Genomic DNA, 20,990 nt, shown 5'->3' with positions numbered 1-20,990 from the left:
CAGACAGACAGACAGACAGGGTAGATGATAGATAGATAGATTGATAGATCAATAAATGATGGATGATAGATAGATAGATAAATAGATGGATGGATAGATGGATGGATGGATGATGGATGATAGATAGATAGATAGATAGATAGATAGATAGATAGATAGATAAAGACAAACACAGAGACAGATAGATAAGGTAGATGATAGACAGATAGATTGATAGATCGATAGATGATAGCTAGTTAGCTAGCTAGCTAGATGGATGATGGATGATATATATATATATATATATAGATATATAGATAGATAGATAGATAGATAGATAGATAGATAGATGATGGATGATAGATAGATAGATAGATAGATAGATAGATAGATAGATAGATGGATGATGGATGATAGAAAGATAGATAGATAGATAAATAGATGGATGGATAGATGGATGGATGGATGATGGATGATAGATAGATAGATAGATAGATAGATAGATAGATAGATAGATGATGGATGATAGATAGATAGATAGATAAATAGATGGATGGATAGATGGATGGATGGATGGGTGGATGATGGATGATAGATAGATAGATAGATAGATAGATAGATAGATAGATGATGGATGATAGAAAGATAGATAAATAGATGGATGGATAGATGGATGGATGGATGATGGATGATAGATAGATAGATAGATAGATAGATGATGGATGATAGATAGATAGATAGATAAATAGATGGATGGATAGATGGATGGATGAATGGATGGATGGATGATGGATGATAGATAGATAGATAAATAGATGATAAAAACAAACAGACAGATAGATAAGGTAGATGATAGATAGATTGATAGATTGATGGATGATAGCTAGTTAGTTAGCTAGCTAGATGGATGATAGATAGATAGGTAGATAGATAGATAGATAGATAGATAGATAGATGGATGGATGGATGGATGGATGGATGGATGGATGGAGTAGATAAATGTCAGTCTTTCAAGGACTGAAACCAAACCAAAATCATCCAAGCTAATTTTAGTTTTATTAACCGCCGAACTGCTGACCTTTCGATCGACAAGCTCAGCGTCTTAGCCACTGAGCCACCGTGTCCCTTCTTGGAGGAATTAGGAGGGTTTTATTTGCCCGCCCACCCACCTTGTCTGAAGTCGGAGACAATGTCGCGGGGTTCGTATCCTGAAGCTGTTGCGCAGACGGTTGAGTGTCCGTAGCAGAAACAACTTGTGCATCCCTCTGAGTTGTGAGGTTGCAGGTTAAAACTGCCAGGCTGACACCTGTGTGGAAAAAAACAACAAATGAGGCCCCTTGAGGGAAGAAATGGCTTTTACGGAAAGCAGGGCCATTTCTTTGTGAAGTTAAAAGCCCACTGCCCCGTCCCAAAAAAGAAGAAAAAAAAAGAGATTGTTAATAACAATAACAACAACAATAAAGTAAGAAAAAAGTAACAAACTAACCCAGCTGCTGTGGCCTAGAGGTGGAGTTCCTGCCTCACCATCAGGAGGTGGTGAGTTCGATCCTAGGTCGAGGCAGATGTAGGGTCTCCTGTTTGGGCAGGGGGTTTGACTAGATGACCTGCAAGGTCCCTTCCAACTCTAGTTAAATCTGTAAGTGGGCAATCTTTAACCACCGGATCTTCAATTTTGCTTGGCATTCCTCTTTTGAGAGCCGCCAGATCTCTACCACCCACCAGCCTTTATTTTATTTATTGTGATTTAGTTCCTCGGGACTGTCTTCCAAGGGTATTTCCTTTAGATTCCTTTAAATAAAACAACAAACGGGGAACTATTTGCTAAGTAAAACTGCAGCCTCTGGAATCAGAATAGCTCCTACCGGTACAAAAGACCTCTCCTCTCTCTCTCTCTCTCTCTTTCTCTCTCTCTTTCTTTTTTTTTTTTCCAAAATAAATGAGGCGAATAGCTGAAACTTTGCTTGTGGAGAAGGGAGCTGACTTGTCCATAAAAAATAAAATGGAAAACAATGTTCTGCTCTGTTCTTAGGATGAAAGTTAAAGAAGTCGAGAGGTTTTTGTTTTTCCCAGACCAGATGTTCCAGCTATTTTTGTGTGTGTGTGTGTGTGAGAGAGAGAGAGAGAGAGAAAGAGAGAGATCATTCTAAGAAGAACAATGTGGAACATTAAATAGTTCATGATGCTGCAGAAGTAATCGGGAATTAGTTCAACTATTAAATAGTGAATATTGCCCAACAATTCTCTTAACTATTTGATCCAATTCTCTATTTCTTCTATTTTGACCCCCGCACAACTCTATTGAAGGCCCCTCTGATGGGAATCCATGATGGTGACCCACAGCTTGTCTTCTCTCTTCTCTTCTCTGCATTGAGTCTTCATCGCGTAAGGATCTCATAAACCTGTAGTTCTGCGTAATCATTCCCTCGACATACAACTTTTACTGACAGTAGAGAGCGGACATGCTCACCCACCACAGGACCAGTGTGTGTGTGTGTGTGTGATGGGGAAAATCCAGGTCCCAAAATTTCAATGAGAACCTCTACAGATCAAAGAAGGCCCTCAAGAAAGATCATAGGATGGTTTAAGCTGGTGCAACGGTTTCAGGACCTTGGACAGCTCCACACAGTTAAAACACGTTGTTCTAATAAGGGATAGATTGATAATAGTTTGAGGCCAATTGTTTTGATCCCTTCCTGGCACCAAGTCTCAGCTATTGTTCAAATCTGGACTATAACTTTAGGACTCGGTGTGCCTATTTGTTCAATGTAAATGAGGTACACTATGTTTTTGGCTATGGAGAGGATTTCACGGTTTACTCTTACAACCAGGAGAATGTCCAGCATTGTGGTGGAAAAAAAAATTCATCTTCTGAAAAAAAAATATGGAGGGAAACATTAGATAGGAAAAAAAATATGTCATATCTCCGATGTTCAGCATTCTCATTATCTCATGGATGTTTTAAAATTCTAAATTGCACTCCCAAAATTTCACCTTTTTTCCATCAAAATTTGGCAATGCAATGAGGGATGTTTTGGGACCTTCAATTATGGTTGCCCCTCTTGTCTATTTACTTGCACATTTAAAAATTGTTGTTCTCAATAGCATCAGTGGAAACCACATGAAGGAAACAACCGATTCTATCCAGTTACTTATGAAGAGGGGGAAGAGAGGTAGATGGAAAAGAAGAAAAGAGACTTCAGTTTTCAAACATTTCACTTACCTGTTGCACAGGTAACCTTCCACTTTCTTCTTGCACCTGCAGTGCCCTGAATTGGGGTCACACACACCCAAACTTCCAGCGGCGTTACAAGCACAAGGTCTGCCAAAACAAAGCCGGAAGTGGGCAGTCCATCTCATATCAGCATTTCACAAAAGAGCAGATGACTTTTCCGCTCTTACTTCCTTGTTACTCACCTGCACCCTCCTTCACTCAGGGAATGGAATCCTTCTTGGCATCGCTCGCACTTCCAGCCTGTCACTGTCACTTTGCACTCACATTTCCCTGCAGCATCACACTGAGGATTCAAAGAACCTAGGAAGACAGAAGGAATAAGAAGACAATGGAAGGAATAAGGAAAAATCAGAAGCAATAATGAGAATAATGTCGGCTGGCGACCTCCAGGGGGAGGGCCTTCTCTGTTGCGGCTCCCGCCCTCTGGAACGAGCTGCCCCCGGGGCTTCGTCAACTCCCTGACCTCCAGACCTTCCGCCGCAAGCTGAAGACGCCATTGTTTTGACGTGCAGGACTAGCTTGAACATAGTTTTAAACCGGGGTTTTGAATTAGGGGTTTTAAACGGGGTTTTAATTGTATTTAAAAATTTTTAGGCCATTAATCGAATCAGTTTTTTATATAGTTTTTAATTTGTATTATATGTATTTTGTCTTTTACTGGCTGTGAACCGCCCTGAGTCCTTTGGGAGAAGGGCAATATACAAATATAATAAATAAATAAATAAATAAATAAATAAATAAATAAATAAATAAATAAATAAATAAATAAATAAATAAATAAATAAATAAATAAATAAATAAATAAATAAATAAATAAATAAATAAATAAATAAATAGAAGACATAAGGAATAAGAAGACGACAGAGGGAGTAAGAAAAAACCAGAAGCAATAAGAAAACAGAAGCAATAACGAGAAGACGGAAGGAATAAGGAGAAGACAGAAGGAATAAGAAAAAGACAGAGAAAAGAAGACAGAAGCAATAATGAGACGATGGAAGGAATAAGAAAAAGACAGAGAAAAGAAGACAGAAGCAGTAATGAGAAGACAGAAGGAATAAGAAGAGGAAAGAAGACAGAAGCAATAATCAGAAGACAATAGCAAACAAAATTACCCAATCTTAGGCTTCAATGTCCATCCAGTCTTGATTAAATCTGGATCCCCATTAAAGAAAGAAAAGGGGAAGAAGAGGGGGGGAAAAATCAAAGGGATTTGCCGGCCTCTTGAAATATCCATCACTGCAGGGTTTCAAGCGATGTCTGGGTAGCATTACTCTGTTTCCTGCTTAGAATGGGAAGATCCTCCTATTTCCTTCCAAGGTTAGGTTCTAAGAATTGGTTTCCCATTTCTACGGAATGGAATTCTTCTGGAAGATTAATGATGCTGCTATTTCCCTTGGCTGTTCACCCTTGTCCCATTTTCCCAACACCCTACCTGCTCGGTTGCAATTGCAGGGCTGACACACGATCTCATCATCCCAACGATAGAAATTTGGCCGACAGTATTCACAGTGGGGTCCAGCGGTGTTGTCCCGGCAATTCACGCAATGACCACCATGCCCGGTGCGCCGGTACAGTTCCCGGTCGTAATAACATTCTTCGGATCTACTGCTACAGTTGCACGCTGGATAGAGACAGCAGAAGAGCTTCGTGGATTGTTTAGCTAAGCCTTGTTTTCTAACTTCAGATTATAAGGTCCTTGATGACAGGGACCGGTACCTTGGTATTCAACTGTTTTTGAAACTCATCGAATTTGGGACTCAATGCATTTTGACACGAACATTTTGTCCTGGTATTCATCGTTCGTTTGGTACTTAATGAACAAACCAGAACTTGTTGGTGTCAGCTGCCTTGGGACTCACTACATTATTCCTTGTGGGAAAAAAAAACGTTTGGTACTCATTGTTTTTGGTACTCATCGAGCCTCCCAGAATCAATGAATGATGAGTACTGAGGTATCACTGTATTTGTAGTTACTATTAGACAATTATTGGGTCATCTTTTGTCAATATTTCCTTGCCTGAAGAGACAACCACCACAGGTTAGCAAAAGAGCAATAACTGAAGGAATGGTTTTTGGCTTCCTGCTGGCTTCCCCATTGACGTGTCCTGTGGAAAGCTAGCGGGAAGTTTCGGAAATCACAATAACGGAACTGTGAGGATGCTGCAGTGGATACAACTTTGTGAACCAGACTGGTCTGATCACCCTGGAAATTTCAATTCCCACAGGAGCAATGGGCCTTGGATTTTTTAAAAAGTTTTTTTCTTTAAGTTAGTGGATATGAAGTACCTCGATTCAGAAACCATTGCCTGGTGATGCACCATTTCGGTTAATTAAAGGTTACAAACAGGCAGAAGAGTGTACAGATACTGGAAAAAGTTTTAAACAGTTAAAAACTATGACATATGTTAAGAAATGAAATCATGATGCGTTGAAGGGTTTTCTGACTACAGAATCTTGCTATTTTTGCGTGTCAGCTGATATAAGTTGGTGGGAATAAGGTGCTTGTAAGAGTTGAATGGACCCCGCCCCTTAAAACAGAGCCAGGAGGACTTACGAAGGCATTCGTTGGCTGACTCAGCGGTACCCCTTGCCCAGGGGCGGTCCTGGTAGAACAGCTGGCACATGTCGCAGTCTACCCCGGTAGTATTGTGTTGACAGAGGCAAACCAGTTGGTCGTCTTCGTTAGGGATGCATTCACTGGCATGGCCATGACACTTGCATCTGGCAAAGATATAAGAGGCAGATCTTTGAGATCGGTGGCCCCACTACTCCTGGATATGGTGGAGAGCCATCTGTGCTTGATGAAGGAAGCTACGGTCACAATGGCCGGATGCCCCCTCCCTCCATGGATTAGATCATGCCGTTTTCCTCCAACTCCTTAACCAATGGATTAGTTAGTCTTACTGGAACACTATTCCATCCTCTTTCTTCTCTAACATTACTCCAACCTACTCTAGCAGTCTTACTCCAACTCTACTCTAACCTCCTCCAACTCCAACCTACTTCAGCTCCTACTCCAACATTTCTACTCCAACTTATTTCTTTCTATTCCAACATGCACCAAGCAATTCCGATTCCAGGCTATTCCGATCTACTCTAGCATTCTGCTCCAGCACTATTCCAACCTATCCTACTCCTACTCCTATTCTTACTTATTTCAATAGTTTAATCATTGTTCTCCTCCAACTGATTTGTCATTTCTTTCTTATACCACTGAGTATAACAGCCTTCAGAAGTTGTAGTTGTTCCATCACTGGAGGCTCTTAAAAAGAGACTGGACAGCCATTTATCCATTCGTCCGTCCATCCATCTGTCCATCCATCTGTCCATCTATCTATCTATCTATCTATCTATCTATCTATCTATCTATCTATCTATCTATCTATCTATCTATCTATCTATCTATCTATCATCTAATCTGAGCCATGGTGGTACAGTGGTTAGAATGCCGTATTGCAGGCTGACTCTGTCCACTGCCAGCAGTTCGACTCTGACCAGCTGAAGGTTGACTCATCCTTCTGAGGTCGGTAAAATGAGGACCCAGATTGCTGGGGGGCAAGATTGTGATATGTAAAGTGCCCAGAGAGTGCTGTAAAGCACTATGGAGCTTTAGATAATCCTAAAACGCTCTACTATAACCACTACACCTCTGAGTAGAACAACGAGAACATTCCTTCTCACATTAGTTACTACCTCCCTGGGTTCAACCTCAGGCCAATGGCCACCCACCCACCCACCCACCCAATTTCTGCAATGCTTCCTCTTCCCAAATGTCCTCCCTTAGTCGGGAACATGCAATCAGCAAAGTTGGAGACCAGCCACACAAATCAAATTGTGTGGAATCCTTAGTCACACCGACCCCTGCTTCGGTCTAGAGGTCCTTAGCCTTTTCAGCTGATTAAAAAGTTCCAGCTGTCTAAGATGACAGAGTAATAAAACTGGGGTGGTTTCAAAAGAAACCTATTTCCTTTTCCTGCAGGATACAATTCAGGACTCCGGCTAAGCCATGGGCGGTGAAAATTAGCAAGGTAGAGGCCAAAGAAAGAAAGAAAGAAATATATATTCAGAGCAGACCGCTGGGGAATATCTCTCTGTCTCCTCTCTGCACCAAGGGAAAGCGTCCATCATATTTAATTTGCAAGGTGTAGCACACCTCATTTGAAAACGCCACGGCGTGCCGAGACCACCTAAGAATCCAAAGAAAATATATGTCCACCCTTCCCAAGCGAAGCAAACAGGGAATATATTCAGAGAGGCCCTGGCAGGGGAGGGAAAGGAGCCCTTTTCATGAAACATAGCCACCGTTTCATCAATTTTATGAATGGGAAAGACGATGGGGCTTAGCGGGGAAATAATGAACTTAAAGGGGAAAAAAAAAAAAAAGAAGTCATGTCAATTTCCACTCCAGGTAGCCCTCGACGCAATCGAGCCCAACAATTCTGGTGCTAAGCAAGACAGTTTGCTAAGTGAGTTTTTCCCTCATTTCGTGCCACCGTTGTTAAGGGAATCACATGTACGTTAAGCGAATTGTGCTTCCCCATTTACTTTGCTTGTCGGAGGCTGGCTGGGAAAGTCGGAAAAGGAGATCACGTGACCCTGGGATATGGCGACCATAGGCTGGTTGCCATGTGCCTGGATTTTGAGAATGCAACGGCCGTTAAGTGTGAAAAACGCTCCTAGGTCACCTTTTCCAGCGCCGTTGTAACTTCAAACGGTCACTAAACGAATGGCTGTAAGTCAAGGTCTATCTGCATGTTGAACAGTTGGATGTCTCTAATCTTTCTTCTTCGTTTGGCTGAACTTTTGCGATTTTTTTAAAAAAACGCTATTTCAGATGGACTTTAATTGTGCGTTATAGCACTTTAATCACATTTTAATGCCTTATTCCCTAATCAAATCTAGGGATAGAATATCTCCCTCACTGTCAGCTGATGAGCATCTTCCCAGACATGTTTTATTGAACGTTTCTGCTTAAATATGATTTAACCGTGCCCTGGTGGATTATTTCCGTTATCCTCCGACATGCATGCCGCGTAAAATTTCAATACCTCAAATGAGTGAGACATAATCTTTACACGAAGAGCACTTTTCTTAAAACCAGAGTAGAAGCTACTGCATTTCAGGTTTCAAGAGGAAGACAAAAAAACGACACGGCAGATTTAATACGGTTAAAAACAAGGAGGCGCGCTTCTCAACATAAATGAAAAAATGATAATGTGGAGAGAATTCACTCCCTGTTGATATGTGACTTCACCAGGAAAATCAATGAATCAAAAGACGCCTCACCTAACATTAAAAAATAAATAAATAGTAATTCTAGTTTATAACATACAGGTAGTCCTCGAATTACGGCCACAATCGAGCCCAAAATTTCTGCCATTGTTAAGTGAATCGCTTCAGTGGTTCAGTTAGTAGAATAGAATAGAATAGAATAGAATAGAATAGAATAGAATAGAATAACAGAGTTGGAAGGGACCTTGGAGGTCTTCTAGTCCAACCCCCTGCGTAGGCAGGAAACCCTACACCACTTCAGACAAATGGTTATCCAACATCTTCTTAAAAACTTCCAGTGTTGGAGCATTCACAACTTCTGGAGACAACTTCTTCCACTGATTAATGGTTCTAACTATCTGGAAATTTATCTGTAGTTCTAAGTTGCTTCTCTCCTTGGTTAGTTTCCACCCATTGCTTCTTGTCCTACCCTCAAGGGCATTGGAGAATAGATTGACTCCTTCTTCTTTGGGGCAGCCCCTGAGAAACTGGAAGACTGCAATCATATCTCCCCTAGTCCTTCTTTGCATTAAACCAGACATACCCAGTTCCTGCAACCGTTCTTCATATGTTTTAGCCTCCAGTCCCCTAATTATCTTTGTTGCTCTTCTCTGCACTCTTTCTAGAGTCTCCACATCTTTTTTACATCGTGGCGACCAAAACTGGATGCAGTATTCCAAGTGTGGCCTTACCTTCAAGGCCTTATAAAGTGGTATTAACACTTCACGTGATCTTGATTCTATCCCTCTGTTTATGCAGCCTAGAACTGTGTTGGCTTTTTGGGCAGCTGCTGCACATGGCTGGCTCATATCTAAGTGGTTGTCCACTAGGACTCCAAGATCCCTCTCACAGTTACTACTATTGAGTAAGGTACCACATATACGGTACCTGTGCATTTGTTTTTTCTGGCCTAAATGTAGAACCTTACTAGTAGCAGAGTTGTTAAATGAATTTGGCTCTCCCATGGACTTGCTTGTCAGAAGGTTGCCAGAGGGGACCCTGAGTTACAAATAGTCTCTCCTATTGATAAAAGCTACCTCATCCCACCCTCCAAAACTCCTCAGCGGCTTCCTCTTCTAAAATTTCATCTTACCTTCCCCCGACGGAGAAGTCCGAGATGGTGTAATAGTAAGACTGGAGCACTTTGGGATCTTTGAAAATATCATCCCCAAAAGTGTTGAGGCGATCCAAAGAAATCAGGAGATCGGTACAGGTCACCCATTCCTGAGGAACGATAAAAATACTGAAGGCAACTCACTGGTCTGGAATGAACGTTTGCAAAAGACTTGAGGAACGTCAAGAAGAAGTAGACTTTTTCAAGTCTACCATCCAAGATCCTTTAAACTGGAGATGGCCATGTTTGAATTATGAATTCTTCATGTCTTTTTTTTTGTGTGGTCTTATTCCCACACCAACTTGGAAAGAATTGGAGAGTTTTGGAGGCCTCTAAAGGAGAGAGGGACACCAAAATCTGATTTCTTCCCTGGGGTTTAATGGAGGTTGGGAAAACACAGGAGCCGCGAAGCTCCGGAGAACTGGTTCTAAAATTAAAAAGGAGATTTTACTCCTCATCATGTAGCTTCCTATACACCAAGATCATCACTGGAGAACCTTTGAGAAGTGGTGAGTAGTTCACTCGAGAGTGGAACTTTTCAAAGGTAGGCCTCTGAATTGGGAATCAGAAGTTCCACTTATCTATCTTGCCTTTAGGATACCGGGCAAGAACATTTTAATTTTTTCTAGATTTGCTAATAATAACAAGAACATGTCAATGCATTCATGTTGAATCGTCTTTAATTTGAGCGCTGCTTTTATCCTGCTAGTATCCAATTTCTAATGATATTGCTGTTTAGTTCTGGAAACCTACTCAACCTTTCAACCTATGCTTTAGCTGACTGCTTCAAGCAACTGTTTTAATTTTGGGGTGGGTGTTATTTATTTATTAATTATCTAATTTACAGGCTGTCCATCTTACCTCAAGGTAACTCTGGATGGCTTACAATGATCTATCTATCTGTCTATCATTCTATCTATCTATCTGTCTATCTATCTATCTATCTATCTATCTATCTATCTATCTATCTATCTATCTATCTATCTATCATTCTATCGATCGATCGATCGATCAATAGATATACATGCACACATATACCAGGGGTAAATTCCAGCAGGTTCTGGAGAACCGGTAGCAGAAATTTTGAATAGTTCGGAGAACCTGCAAATGCCATTTGTGGCTGGTCCCAAAGTGGGACGGGAATGGAGATTTTGCAATATTTTTTCCCCAGGAGTCGGGAAGGAATGGGGATTTTCCAGTATCCTTCCCCTGGAGTGGGGTGGGAATGGAGATTTTGCAGTATCCTTCCCCTGCCATGCCCATGAAGCCATGCCCACAGAACCGGTAGTAAAAAAAAATGGATTTCACCACTGATATATACATATACACACATATATACGCTGTATATATATGGGGTGGAGTCTGCTGGGCAACTGAATGGAGCTGAGGGTTTACTGGCCGGATGCCTTTCGTGTCGCCAACGCGGAGTTATATTCAGCAGATATATTCCCATCATGCCCAGAGAGAGAAATATCTGTCTTTATCTAGGATCAAACTCACAGCCTCCTGATTGTGAGGCAAGAGCTCCGTCTCTAGGCCACCGCAGCACTCTCTCTATATATAATGCTTCAGAAATTCCTTTCCATCGGATGCAACAAGAGTTGGAAGCAAAAGGCAGGAAGAATTCCATTAGGGCTCTTCTCCCTGTTTTGGTTTTAATACCTGGAGGAGGGGACTCTGGTCAAAATTGTAGGCGCTGGGCCGCCCTTCTAGGGTGGAAAAAGCCACGTTTCCACCACTGAGAGGAGATATGTCGCTGAACTCATCCGTGCAAAAGGCCACTTGCTCAGGTTCTCCAGATCTCAAAAACTGCCGTTCCGTCTTTCCGTAAGTCTTCTCGCAAGAGGCGCTGTAGAACTGGTACGGGATCCAGGGTCCTTCAGCCCGACTTCTTTTGTAGATGGCAAAGCTCTCTGGACGGCTGGTGTGGAATTTCAACCTCACGTAGGTAATTTCGTAAGCCTTCCCTAAAAGGAGGAGAGGGGCAGTTGGGTGGGTGGGTGGGGAAGAGGAGAATTCTTAATTAAATTCCAGGAAGGAAACTATTCAGGGTAGGATGAGGGTCTTTTCAAGGCAGGGATGCTATTCCGAAGGTTCTGAGACAGGTTCTGGAGAACCGGTAGCGGGAATTTTGAGTAGTTGGGAGAACCAGCAAATACCATCTCTGGCTGGCCCCAGAGTGGGGTGGGAACGGAGATTTTGCAGTATCCTTCCCCCAGGAGGGAATGGAGATTTTGCAGTATCCTTCCCCCAGGAGGGAATGGAGATTTGGCAGTATCCTTCTCCCAGGAGTGGGGAGGGAATGGGGATTTTGCAGTATCCTTCCCCTGCCACGCCCACCAAGCCACAACCACAGAACTGGTAGTAAAAAAAAATTTGGATTTCACCACTGGTCCAGTTGCAGCCTGAAAAAGCACCTCTGGAACTAATCCTTAGTTAGTTTCCATCCATTGCTTCTTGTCTTGCTTTCAGGTGCGTCAGAGAATAGATTGACCCCTGCCCCCTCTTCTTTGGGGCAGCCCCTCAAATATTGGAAGACTGCTATTATGTCCTTCTCTTCATTAGACTAGACATATCCAGTTCAGTGGTGAAATCCAAATTTTTTAACTACCGCTTCTGTGGGTGTGGCTTGGTGGGCGTGGCAGGGGAAGGATACTGTAAAATCTCCATTCCCACCCCACTCCAGGGGAAGGATACTGCAAAATCCCCATTCCCTCCCCATTCCTGGGGGAAGGATATTGCAAAATCTCCATTCCCACTCCACAGTGGGGTCAGCCAGAGGTGGTGTTTGCTTGTTCTCCGAACTACTCAAAATTTCCACTACCGGTTCTCCAGAACCTGTCAGAACCTGCTGGATTTCACCCCTGATCCAGTTCCCTCAACTGTTCATGGTACAGTTTAGCCTCCAGTTTCCCCCCACACACACACCATTAAATTATCCCCCCCCTCTTTGCTTTATGTATTCTGTGATTATAGGGCTTGAGAGCGCTCTACGCACGTCTACTCGTGCACACTCTTGGGGATTTGTTATGCTAATGTTTGATTCACTCCTCCAGTGCTTTCTCAAAGTGGTGGCACTTCTGTGCAAATGTTTTCGTTGATGGGTTTTTAATTTGAAAACTATTTCAAACCTTCCTTCCGTTAGAGAAACAGCAATGTTTACCACCGCGGCAGAAGCAACAACAGGTTTCGCTACCCCCGCATCCCCACCCCCGCATCCTGCCTGGATTTTGACACCTTTATGATGTGCTGGAATGTCAGATCCCAGAATTCCCTGCAAGCAGGAAGTCAAGAGCTCAGAGGCCAACTCCCAGAATTCCCAGCAACGCTTTGCCCAAAGGATTCTGGGAAATCTGGCAGAGCGCAGGTGCCAGAGAACTGGGAAAGTTGATCCACAAAACCTTCCAGCAACTTTTATTGCAATTTCCTTCTTCCATTTTTAAGGGCAGCCTCCTCAGTTTCTTTCTTGGAGACTGCTACTCGAGCAAGCTGAGCTCACCACCTCCTGGCTATAATAATAATAATAATAAAAAAACAAGCTGCAAATTTATTTTTCCCACTGCTATCTTTTTCCATCTGAACTGTAATGTTTATTTCTTTGCCCCGGCTTCTCCTCCGGATCAACAAACAAAGGAATCCCGTCCAAAGCGGTAACTGGTCTCAGCCATTCCTGGCCAGAAAAGAATGGAAAGGAAACACAGAACAGATTAAGGCTTCCTAAGGCCGTTTTGCAAGAAAAGTGGCTGTTGGCATTGGTGTGTGTGTGTGTGTGAGAGAGAGAGAGAGAGAGAGAGAGAGGGAGGGAGGGAGAGGGAAGAGAGAAGATTAGAGAGAGAGAAGAGAGAGGGAGAAAGAAAGAGAGAGAAGAGATAGGAAGAGAGAGAAAGAGAAGAGACAAGAAGAAGAGACTATGTGTGTGAGAGAGAGAGGAAGACAGAAGAGAGAGAAGAGAGAGAGGAGAGAGAGAAAGAGAGAGGGAGATAGATAGATGATAGATATCATTTGGATCCTGCCCATATATGCTGATTTTATTGGACAATTAACCAGTGGAACTGCTTGCCTCCAGAAATTGTGGGTGCTCTAACACTGGAGGTTTTCAAAACATTGGACAGCCATTTGTCCACAATGTTCTAGGGCAGGGGTGTCCAAACTTGGTCCCTTTAAGACTTTTGGACTTCAACTCCTAGAGTTCCTCAGCCAGCTTTGCTGGCTGAGGGACTCTGGGAGTTGAAGTCCAAAAGTCTTAAAGGGACCAAGTTTGGACACCCCTGGTCTAGGGTCTCCTACTTGAGCAGGGGGCTGGATTAGAAGACCTCCGAGGTCCCTTCCATCTCTATTATTCTGTGTTGTATGTTCTGTAAACGAATCAGATCAGCTAAAATTTTATGTTCATGTCTGCAAAACTAGAGGTATTGAACTGCAAAATATTTAACGCTGATGTTAAGCAATTTCACGACAAAGTGTGTTTTGTAAATTCAGTGTGTCTGGTTGATTTAGGACTATCTTCCTATCAACAGGAAAACAGATCAAAGCAATAAACAAGTTAACTGGGTTCATAGGAACTAAACCCAGTGTTAACAATATTGGACAATCAAACACAAGACATAACAAGATTTTTCTAACCTGCTTTCTTAAGAATTGTGTTCACAAGTTACTTTAAGTCATCTCATGTCCCCCAGTGCTTTTCAGTTCATTTTTGGTGTGTTCTGCAAACTTACTAATTGCGATGAGCAAACCGCTGTTCGTGGGTTAATGAAAGCCACAAAGGCTTGGTCAACAAACCATGGTTAAAAGAAGCCATTGTTCACTGCAATGTTATGCCCAGCTGTGCCTGTTTCAATAACACTAATCAGAAGCAGATCCGTGGGTTGTGGGTTTTTTTTGGGTTTTTTTTGGGGAAAGAGGACGTTTAATCTGGAGTTCGGTTTGCTTTCTTTTAAAACCAGCCTCAAAGCAAGTAATAATAATAATAATAATAATAATAATAATAATAATAATGATGAAAAAGTCCCTCCATAAAGAGCAACCTCATGCATGACATCCAACACAGCACAATTAGCTGTCGGGGCGAGGCGCTAAGCAGACGAAAGGATTATGGAAAAATGGCAGTTATTCTTAAGCAAGATTAAAACAAGCCTTAATTGCACCCATATGAACATTGTCTGCGGAGGAGGAGCCCAGCTGACGCAAAAGAGCTGCAGGGTTAAGTGTGTGGAGCTATCCAACAACTCCTGCAAGGAGAAATGTCAGCATCTGCCATGGATGAAGAGAAGAGAAGGAAAGAGAAGAGAAGAGAAGAGAAGGAAGGAAGGAAGGAAGGAAGGAAGGAAGGAAGGAAGGAAGGAAGGAAGGAAGGAAGATATTTCTTGTTTTCATCAAGGAGACATCCAACCAACGGCTATTTTTTCCCCCCTAGCCATGATTGTGGGATGCTGGGAAGAGGGGAGAAAGGGAAAAGACAGTGGTTTCAGAGCTGGCATTCAGCAGGTACTGACCGGTTCTAGAGAACCGGGAGTGGAAATTCTGAGTAGTTCGGACAACCGGTAAATACCACCTCGGACTGGCCCTGCCCCCATCTATTCTCTGCCTCCCCGAATCCCAGCTGATCGGGAGGGAATGGGGATTTTGCAGTATCCTTCCCCTGCCACATCCACCAAGCCACGCCCGCAGAACCGGTAGCAAAAAAAATTTTTTTGAATCCCACCACTGAGTGGTTTGCCAATGTTTTTGGAGAGGAGGAGGAGATGAAAAAGAAGGAGAAGGAGAGGAGGAGAAGGAGAGGAGGAGGAAGAGGAGAAGGAAGACATGAAAAGGAAGGAGAAGAGGAGGAGGAAGAAGATGGAGAAGAAGAGGAGGAGGAGATGAAAAAAAAGGAAAAGAGGAGGAGGAGAAGAGGAGAAGGAAAAATAAGGAGAAGAGGAGGGGGAATTAGAAGCTCAAATTCAGGGAAAAAGTAGCTGGGGTTGCATTAATTCTCTAATTTCCTTCCTTCCTGCCTGCCTGCCTGCCTGCCCTCCCTCCCTCCCTCCCTTATTTCCTCCCTCCCTCCCCCCTTATTTCCTTCTTTTCTTCCCTCCCTCCCTCCCCTATTTCTTTCTTTCCTTCCCTCCCTCCCTTATTTCCTTCCTTCCTTCCTTCCTTCCTTCCTTCCTTCCTTCCTTCCTTCCTTCCTTCCTTCCTTCCTTCCTTCCTTCCTTCCCTCCCCACCTTTTCTGATACAGGCCTAAGCTGTGGGTTTTAAAAGTGGGCAGATGAGTCTTATCTGAACCCCCAGACTGGTCTGCCGTGAGCTTTTGAAATGAAGATCTGAGGCCTCTTCAGCTATTTGTGCTCCTTAATGAAGCAGAGATATTTTTTTTTTTAAAAAAAAATAGTTCCCCTTCAGGAAGCGACTCAGCGACGGAGCCAGCAAGATGAGCCACTAAAACATTTGAAGAGGAAACTTCGAAGGACCTGTTGGCTCAGCCTGGAGGAAGCCTCCACCCATCTCCTTGCCTTGATAAAAAAAGCTGACAGTTTTCATTTTGGGTGTTCCAGAAAAAAAAAACCTTCAAGGTCCCACCAGGTCACAGCTAAGCAACGCAGCGTCCTCCCAGGAGGTCCAAGACAAGACCAAGAGAATGGAAGTGTAAGAATGTGGACCTCGATCTCAGCAACCTCTGTCTGGTTTTTCATCGTAAGCAGGAAGTTCTTTCGATTTGGAACAGATGTTGGCAAAGTCACAGGAGGCTGGAAAAACAACAGCCCCTCTTCCAGAAAGAGTCTCTTTTGAGAGAGAATAGAACAGAACAGAACAGAACAGAATAGAATAACAGAGCTGGAAGGGACCTTGGAGGTCTTCTAGTCCAACCCCCTGCTTAGGCAGGAAACCCTACATCACTTCAGACAAATGGTTATCCAGTCTCTTCTTAAAAGCTTCCAGTGTTGGAGCATTTATAACTTCTGGAGGCAAGTTGTTCCACTGGTTAATTGTTCTAACTTTCAGGAAATTTCTCCTTAGTTCTAGGTTGCTTCTCTCCTTGATGAGTTTCCACCCATTGCTTCTTGTCCTGCCCTCAGGTCCTTTGGAGAATAGCTTGACTCCCTCTTCTTTGGGGCAGCCCCCTGCGATATTGGAAGGCTGCTATCATGTCTCCCCTAGTCCTTCTTTTCGTTAAACTAGGCATACCCAGTTCCTGCAACCGTTCTTCATAGGTTTTATCCTCCAATCATCCCCTAATCCTCTTTGTTGCTCTTCTCTGCATTATTTCTAGAGTTTCCATATCTTTTTTACATCATGGCGACTAAAACTGAATGCAGTATGAGAGAATGAGAGAGAGAGAGAGGGAGGGAGGGAGGGAGGGAGGGAGGGAGGGAGGGAGAGAGAGAATAGATGATTAGGAGGCTAAACTGTATGATGAATGATTGATGATGGAAACTAATCAAGGAGAGGACCAACCTAGAACTAAGGAGAAATTTCCTGACGGTGAGAACAATCAATCTTATGAATGGCTTGCCTTCAAAAGTTGTGGATCACTGGAGGTTTTCGAGAAGAGAGTGGACAGCCAGTTGTCTGGAACTGTATAAGATCTCCTGCTTGAGCAGGGGGTTGGTCTAGAAGACCTCCAAGGCCCCTTCCAACTCTATTATTCTATCTTCTACATTGAGAGAGAACCTCAACTATCTCCTTTCCAAACCCCAAAAGTTCTTGTTTCCGTTGGAGCTGTAGACCCTCCTTTGAACATCTCATCATCTTCGGCCAGTGGGATCCACCAATGAGGCCTGGAATAATCCAAAGCTGCAGAACATGAAGTCTATCTTGGAGATTTAACCAAGAAGCCAATTTGGGGGCTACTTATTAGTTTTATTTATTTATTTATTTGCACTTCTTGGGGGAAGATTTGACAATAAGACTCGGAGGTTGAGGAGGAGGAGGAGGAGGCAGTAGATCAATGACATTTCTCAGGGACAGCTGGATGCCCTGGGTGTTTTGGAAAGCAGGATAGAGGGATAGAGATTAACAGAGTTGGAAGGGACCCTGTAGGTCATCTAGTCCAACCCCCTGCCCAAAGGTGCAGAGGAGAGGATTCTGCCAGCAAAAGAGCAGGCTGGATGCATCAAAGTACTTTATAAAAAAAGGAATGGAAGGGTTAGCAGTAGAAAAAAAGTGCTTAAACTGTGTTTCTTTCCCTCCAAAACATGGCTTAAACAAGACATTGGAATTTAAAGAGGGCATTTTTAATTATAGGTAGTTCTCGGCTTATAGCAGTTCACTTAGCGACCATTCAAAATTACAACGGCACTGGGGGAAAAGTGACTTACGACCGTTTTTCACACTTACGACCGTTGCAGCAGCCCCATGGTCACATGATTAAAATTCAGACACCTGGCAACCGACTCATATTTATGACAAGCAAAGACAACACGGAAACTGGATTCACTTAACAATCATGTTACTAACTTAAAAGCTGCACTGACTCCCTGTGGCAAGGGAGGTCGTTAAATGGGGCAAAATTCACTTAGCAAATGTCTTGCTTAGTAACATGCAGTCTCAAATAAACAATGGTCCCCGTCAGAGAGAATATCTGTAGCTCAGGGTTGAACTGTGAGTTCCTTGGGTGTTTTCTTACAGGCGTTTCATGACCCAACTAGGCAACGTCATCAGAGCTCCTGCGTGTGGCTTGCTTGCTCCCTGTTTTATATACAAAAGCTCTGAGCTTTATATTAAAGAAGTTTTTTATTTTCCATAATAATTCCCACAATTTGACCAGTGTACAGTACAATCACTTACCCAACAATCGATCCTATATTCAAATTATGCTCAATCGGGCCTGCTCGGTCGCCACTCCCTTCCTTAATCCTTTCTACCCTGAGCTTGTTTTCTTTAAGACGTTTCATGACCTAACTAGGTAACGTCATCCACGCTGGCGAATGTGGCTTGTTATTTCCAACTCTGAGCTCGGTTGTTGGCTCGTAGACGTTTCGTGACCCAACTAGATAACACCATCAGCGTTCATCCCTTATTCATTACCATTCGTTCAATCTTCCAGACAGGTTTTGTTTTTTTCTTTATCCAACTAAGAAACATCATCAGCGTTCATTCGTTCAAAGCACGCTGGCTGGGGAATTCTGGGACTTGAAGTCTGCTCATCGTAAAGTTGCCAAGTTTTGACAAACAGTGATCTAAGGAAGCCACAAAACCTGAAAGCATCTTTTCAGACGAACCCGTTTTATTCAAAAGCGTCGGCTTTTGCGAGCTACAGCTCCCTTCATCCCGTGCCAATCTTAAAAAAAACAACAACACAGCAACAAAACAACCCAACGCTTTTCATAAAAGATGTTCGTCTGAAACCTGCCATCCGCTTCCTTCAGATCTTTCCTACAAAGGGAAACCCCAGATCACAACGAACAAGCAAGTTTGCAACGGTGTGTGCTCGAGACGATGAATTCCGCCCCCCCTCTCCGTTCCCCGACACCCAACCTACTCACCCAAGTGCAGAGTAATGTTGACAGAAGTGGGGTGCTGAACCCCGAACGCCATGGACTGACTTTGCCACCAAGTGGGCTCTTCCTGACTGTGAAAGTCGGTCAGGTAAGAGGCGTTGTGGTGCACCAGGGGATCGCCTGCGTCGCAACGGTGGCACAGGGTGCTGGATTCCCGCGTGCCCATCTGCAAGCAGTAGGTTTCGGGGGGCAAGCCACACGTGTTGGACGGCTGCGCCAGCCGGCCGAAGGCTGCGTTCTCGAAAATGGGCATGCAACGCTGGGCACGGCCCTGGGAGTTGTAGCAGACATCCATGGCTCCCCTAGCCGGGCGAAGGAAGACGACAAAAACCAGAGAACAAAGCAGCAGCTGTGCCATGACTGCTGTGGGAAGAATCTTTGTGATGTTCTTGTTTGCACAGTCCCAGCCTCTACAGCTCTCCTCCTCCTCCTCCTCCTCCTCCTCCTTCTTCACGGAGGATGGGGAAAAACAATTTCCCAGCTGCGGGATCTCTCTCCCACTCACTTCCATCTTGTGGACGGAATCAGGAATGGCCCCCCGTTCGATCAAAGTCTTTCTTTCTTGGGAACAAATAAAGCTCCTTCGGAAAAAAAGGGTTTATTCTAGCTGGGTGGAAAAGCAGCGAGGCACACTTTCTTCTTTTTACCTCTTCGCATGAATTGGGATTCTTTGCATACTCTTATGACAACCACAATAATAAAATACTCCAGAGTAATGCACAGTAGTTCGTCGCAGGGTGGTACTTTTCTGATGTCAGAATCCAAACAATGCTTGAAATTTCCAAATCTTGTTCTGGTGGTATAAGGGCTGTCTTAAAAACTTGCAAGAATCACTCCCCACTGTAGATGGCAGAAAGAGAATGTGTCTATAGCTCCCAGCAAAAAAGGTTTTTCCTCTTTGTAAATTAAGAGTTTGTTTCCTACAAGAAAAAGCTGAGGGACTTGAATAAATTCCAGGGAGAGTTTACACCAAGTGGAAGACTAAGATTTGTGAGTTTCTTTCCTGAACTCTTTTTTGTTGTTGTTGTTCTCATTATTCTTTTGTGCTGTGCCAGAACTGGGTGGTGAAAATCTAGGGAACCTTTAGGTGGCAGCAAAGTTTCGTAGTAGGTATTCTTTGTCTCACTACTGCCACCAAGGGGCTGTCTGTATTATGGCAACCAAATTACAATTGGCTATCTGAATTTACAGGTAGTCCTGGACTTACAAGCATTCGTTTAATGACCATTCCAAGTTACGACAGCATTGAAACAGTGACTTATGACCGGTCCTCATGACTATGGCAATGTCCCAGTGGTCATATGATGGCAATCTGGGCACTTGGCAACCAGCTCACATTTTTGATCATGTTATCACAATTGTGATCTTCCCAGCCAGCTTCCGATGAGCAGAGCAGAGCAGAGCAAAACCAGAACAGAACAAAACCCAAGATCCAACCAGAAATAAGATAAATTTTCTGAAAATGAGAACAATTAACAATGGAGGACAATTAGGCATGTGCACCGTCCAATCTACTCTACTGGGTTGTTGTTATGCAAAGAAAAAAAAAATGAGAGGAGGGAAAATTATCCATGGCATTTTCATCTCCCCAAATAAAGGCAGGATAGGTGGCTAATAAACTAGCTAACAATTACAATTAACAGCATTTTGCACCCTGCTTCAAAGATTTTGGATGAATTGATCCGCAGGACTGAAATATTGCAGACTAATCCCAATTCCTAGTGATATCTAGACATTTTATTTTCTTCTGAACTTCAAAATCCATTTTAGTCATCAGGTCTCCTTGAGCGTCCAATTTCATGGTTTTTGTTAACTTCTTCATCTTCTGTTCGTTAGTTTTAAAACCTGCTAACGTACCAAATTATTTGAGTCTTCCCATTGACGTTTCATTTCCTTTTTAAAGGACCTTCC

The 20,990-nt window shown here is 43.2% G+C and overlaps 1 protein-coding gene across 2 annotated transcripts in view; it reads right to left on the bottom strand.

Annotated features, from left to right (window-relative positions):
* Window positions 1-19,497, bottom strand: part of LAMC3 (laminin subunit gamma 3) — a 51,098-nt gene extending 31,601 nt beyond the window's left edge. For both annotated transcript variants that reach the window (XM_058159651.1, XM_058159652.1), the window contains exons 1-8: window positions 19,065-19,497; window positions 11,259-11,563; window positions 9,576-9,706; window positions 5,766-5,932; window positions 4,644-4,832; window positions 3,394-3,511; window positions 3,200-3,298; window positions 1,149-1,285 (exon numbers count right to left, since the gene is read on the bottom strand). In XM_058159651.1, the coding sequence (XP_058015634.1) occupies window positions 1,149-1,285; window positions 3,200-3,298; window positions 3,394-3,511; window positions 4,644-4,832; window positions 5,766-5,932; window positions 9,576-9,706; window positions 11,259-11,563; window positions 19,065-19,437 (1,519 nt within the window). In that variant the 5' untranslated portion in view covers window positions 19,438-19,497. The remainder of the gene's footprint in view (window positions 1-1,148; window positions 1,286-3,199; window positions 3,299-3,393; window positions 3,512-4,643; window positions 4,833-5,765; window positions 5,933-9,575; window positions 9,707-11,258; window positions 11,564-19,064) is intronic.
* Between the last annotated feature and the right edge of the window lie 1,493 nt (window positions 19,498-20,990).

Source organism: Ahaetulla prasina, chromosome 16 (assembly GCF_028640845.1).
Source record: "Ahaetulla prasina isolate Xishuangbanna chromosome 16, ASM2864084v1, whole genome shotgun sequence".
NCBI lineage: Eukaryota > Metazoa > Chordata > Lepidosauria > Squamata > Colubridae > Ahaetulla > Ahaetulla prasina.
The sequence above is the reverse complement of the archived record's forward strand: the minus strand, read 5'-3'. Positions and strand labels throughout refer to the sequence as shown.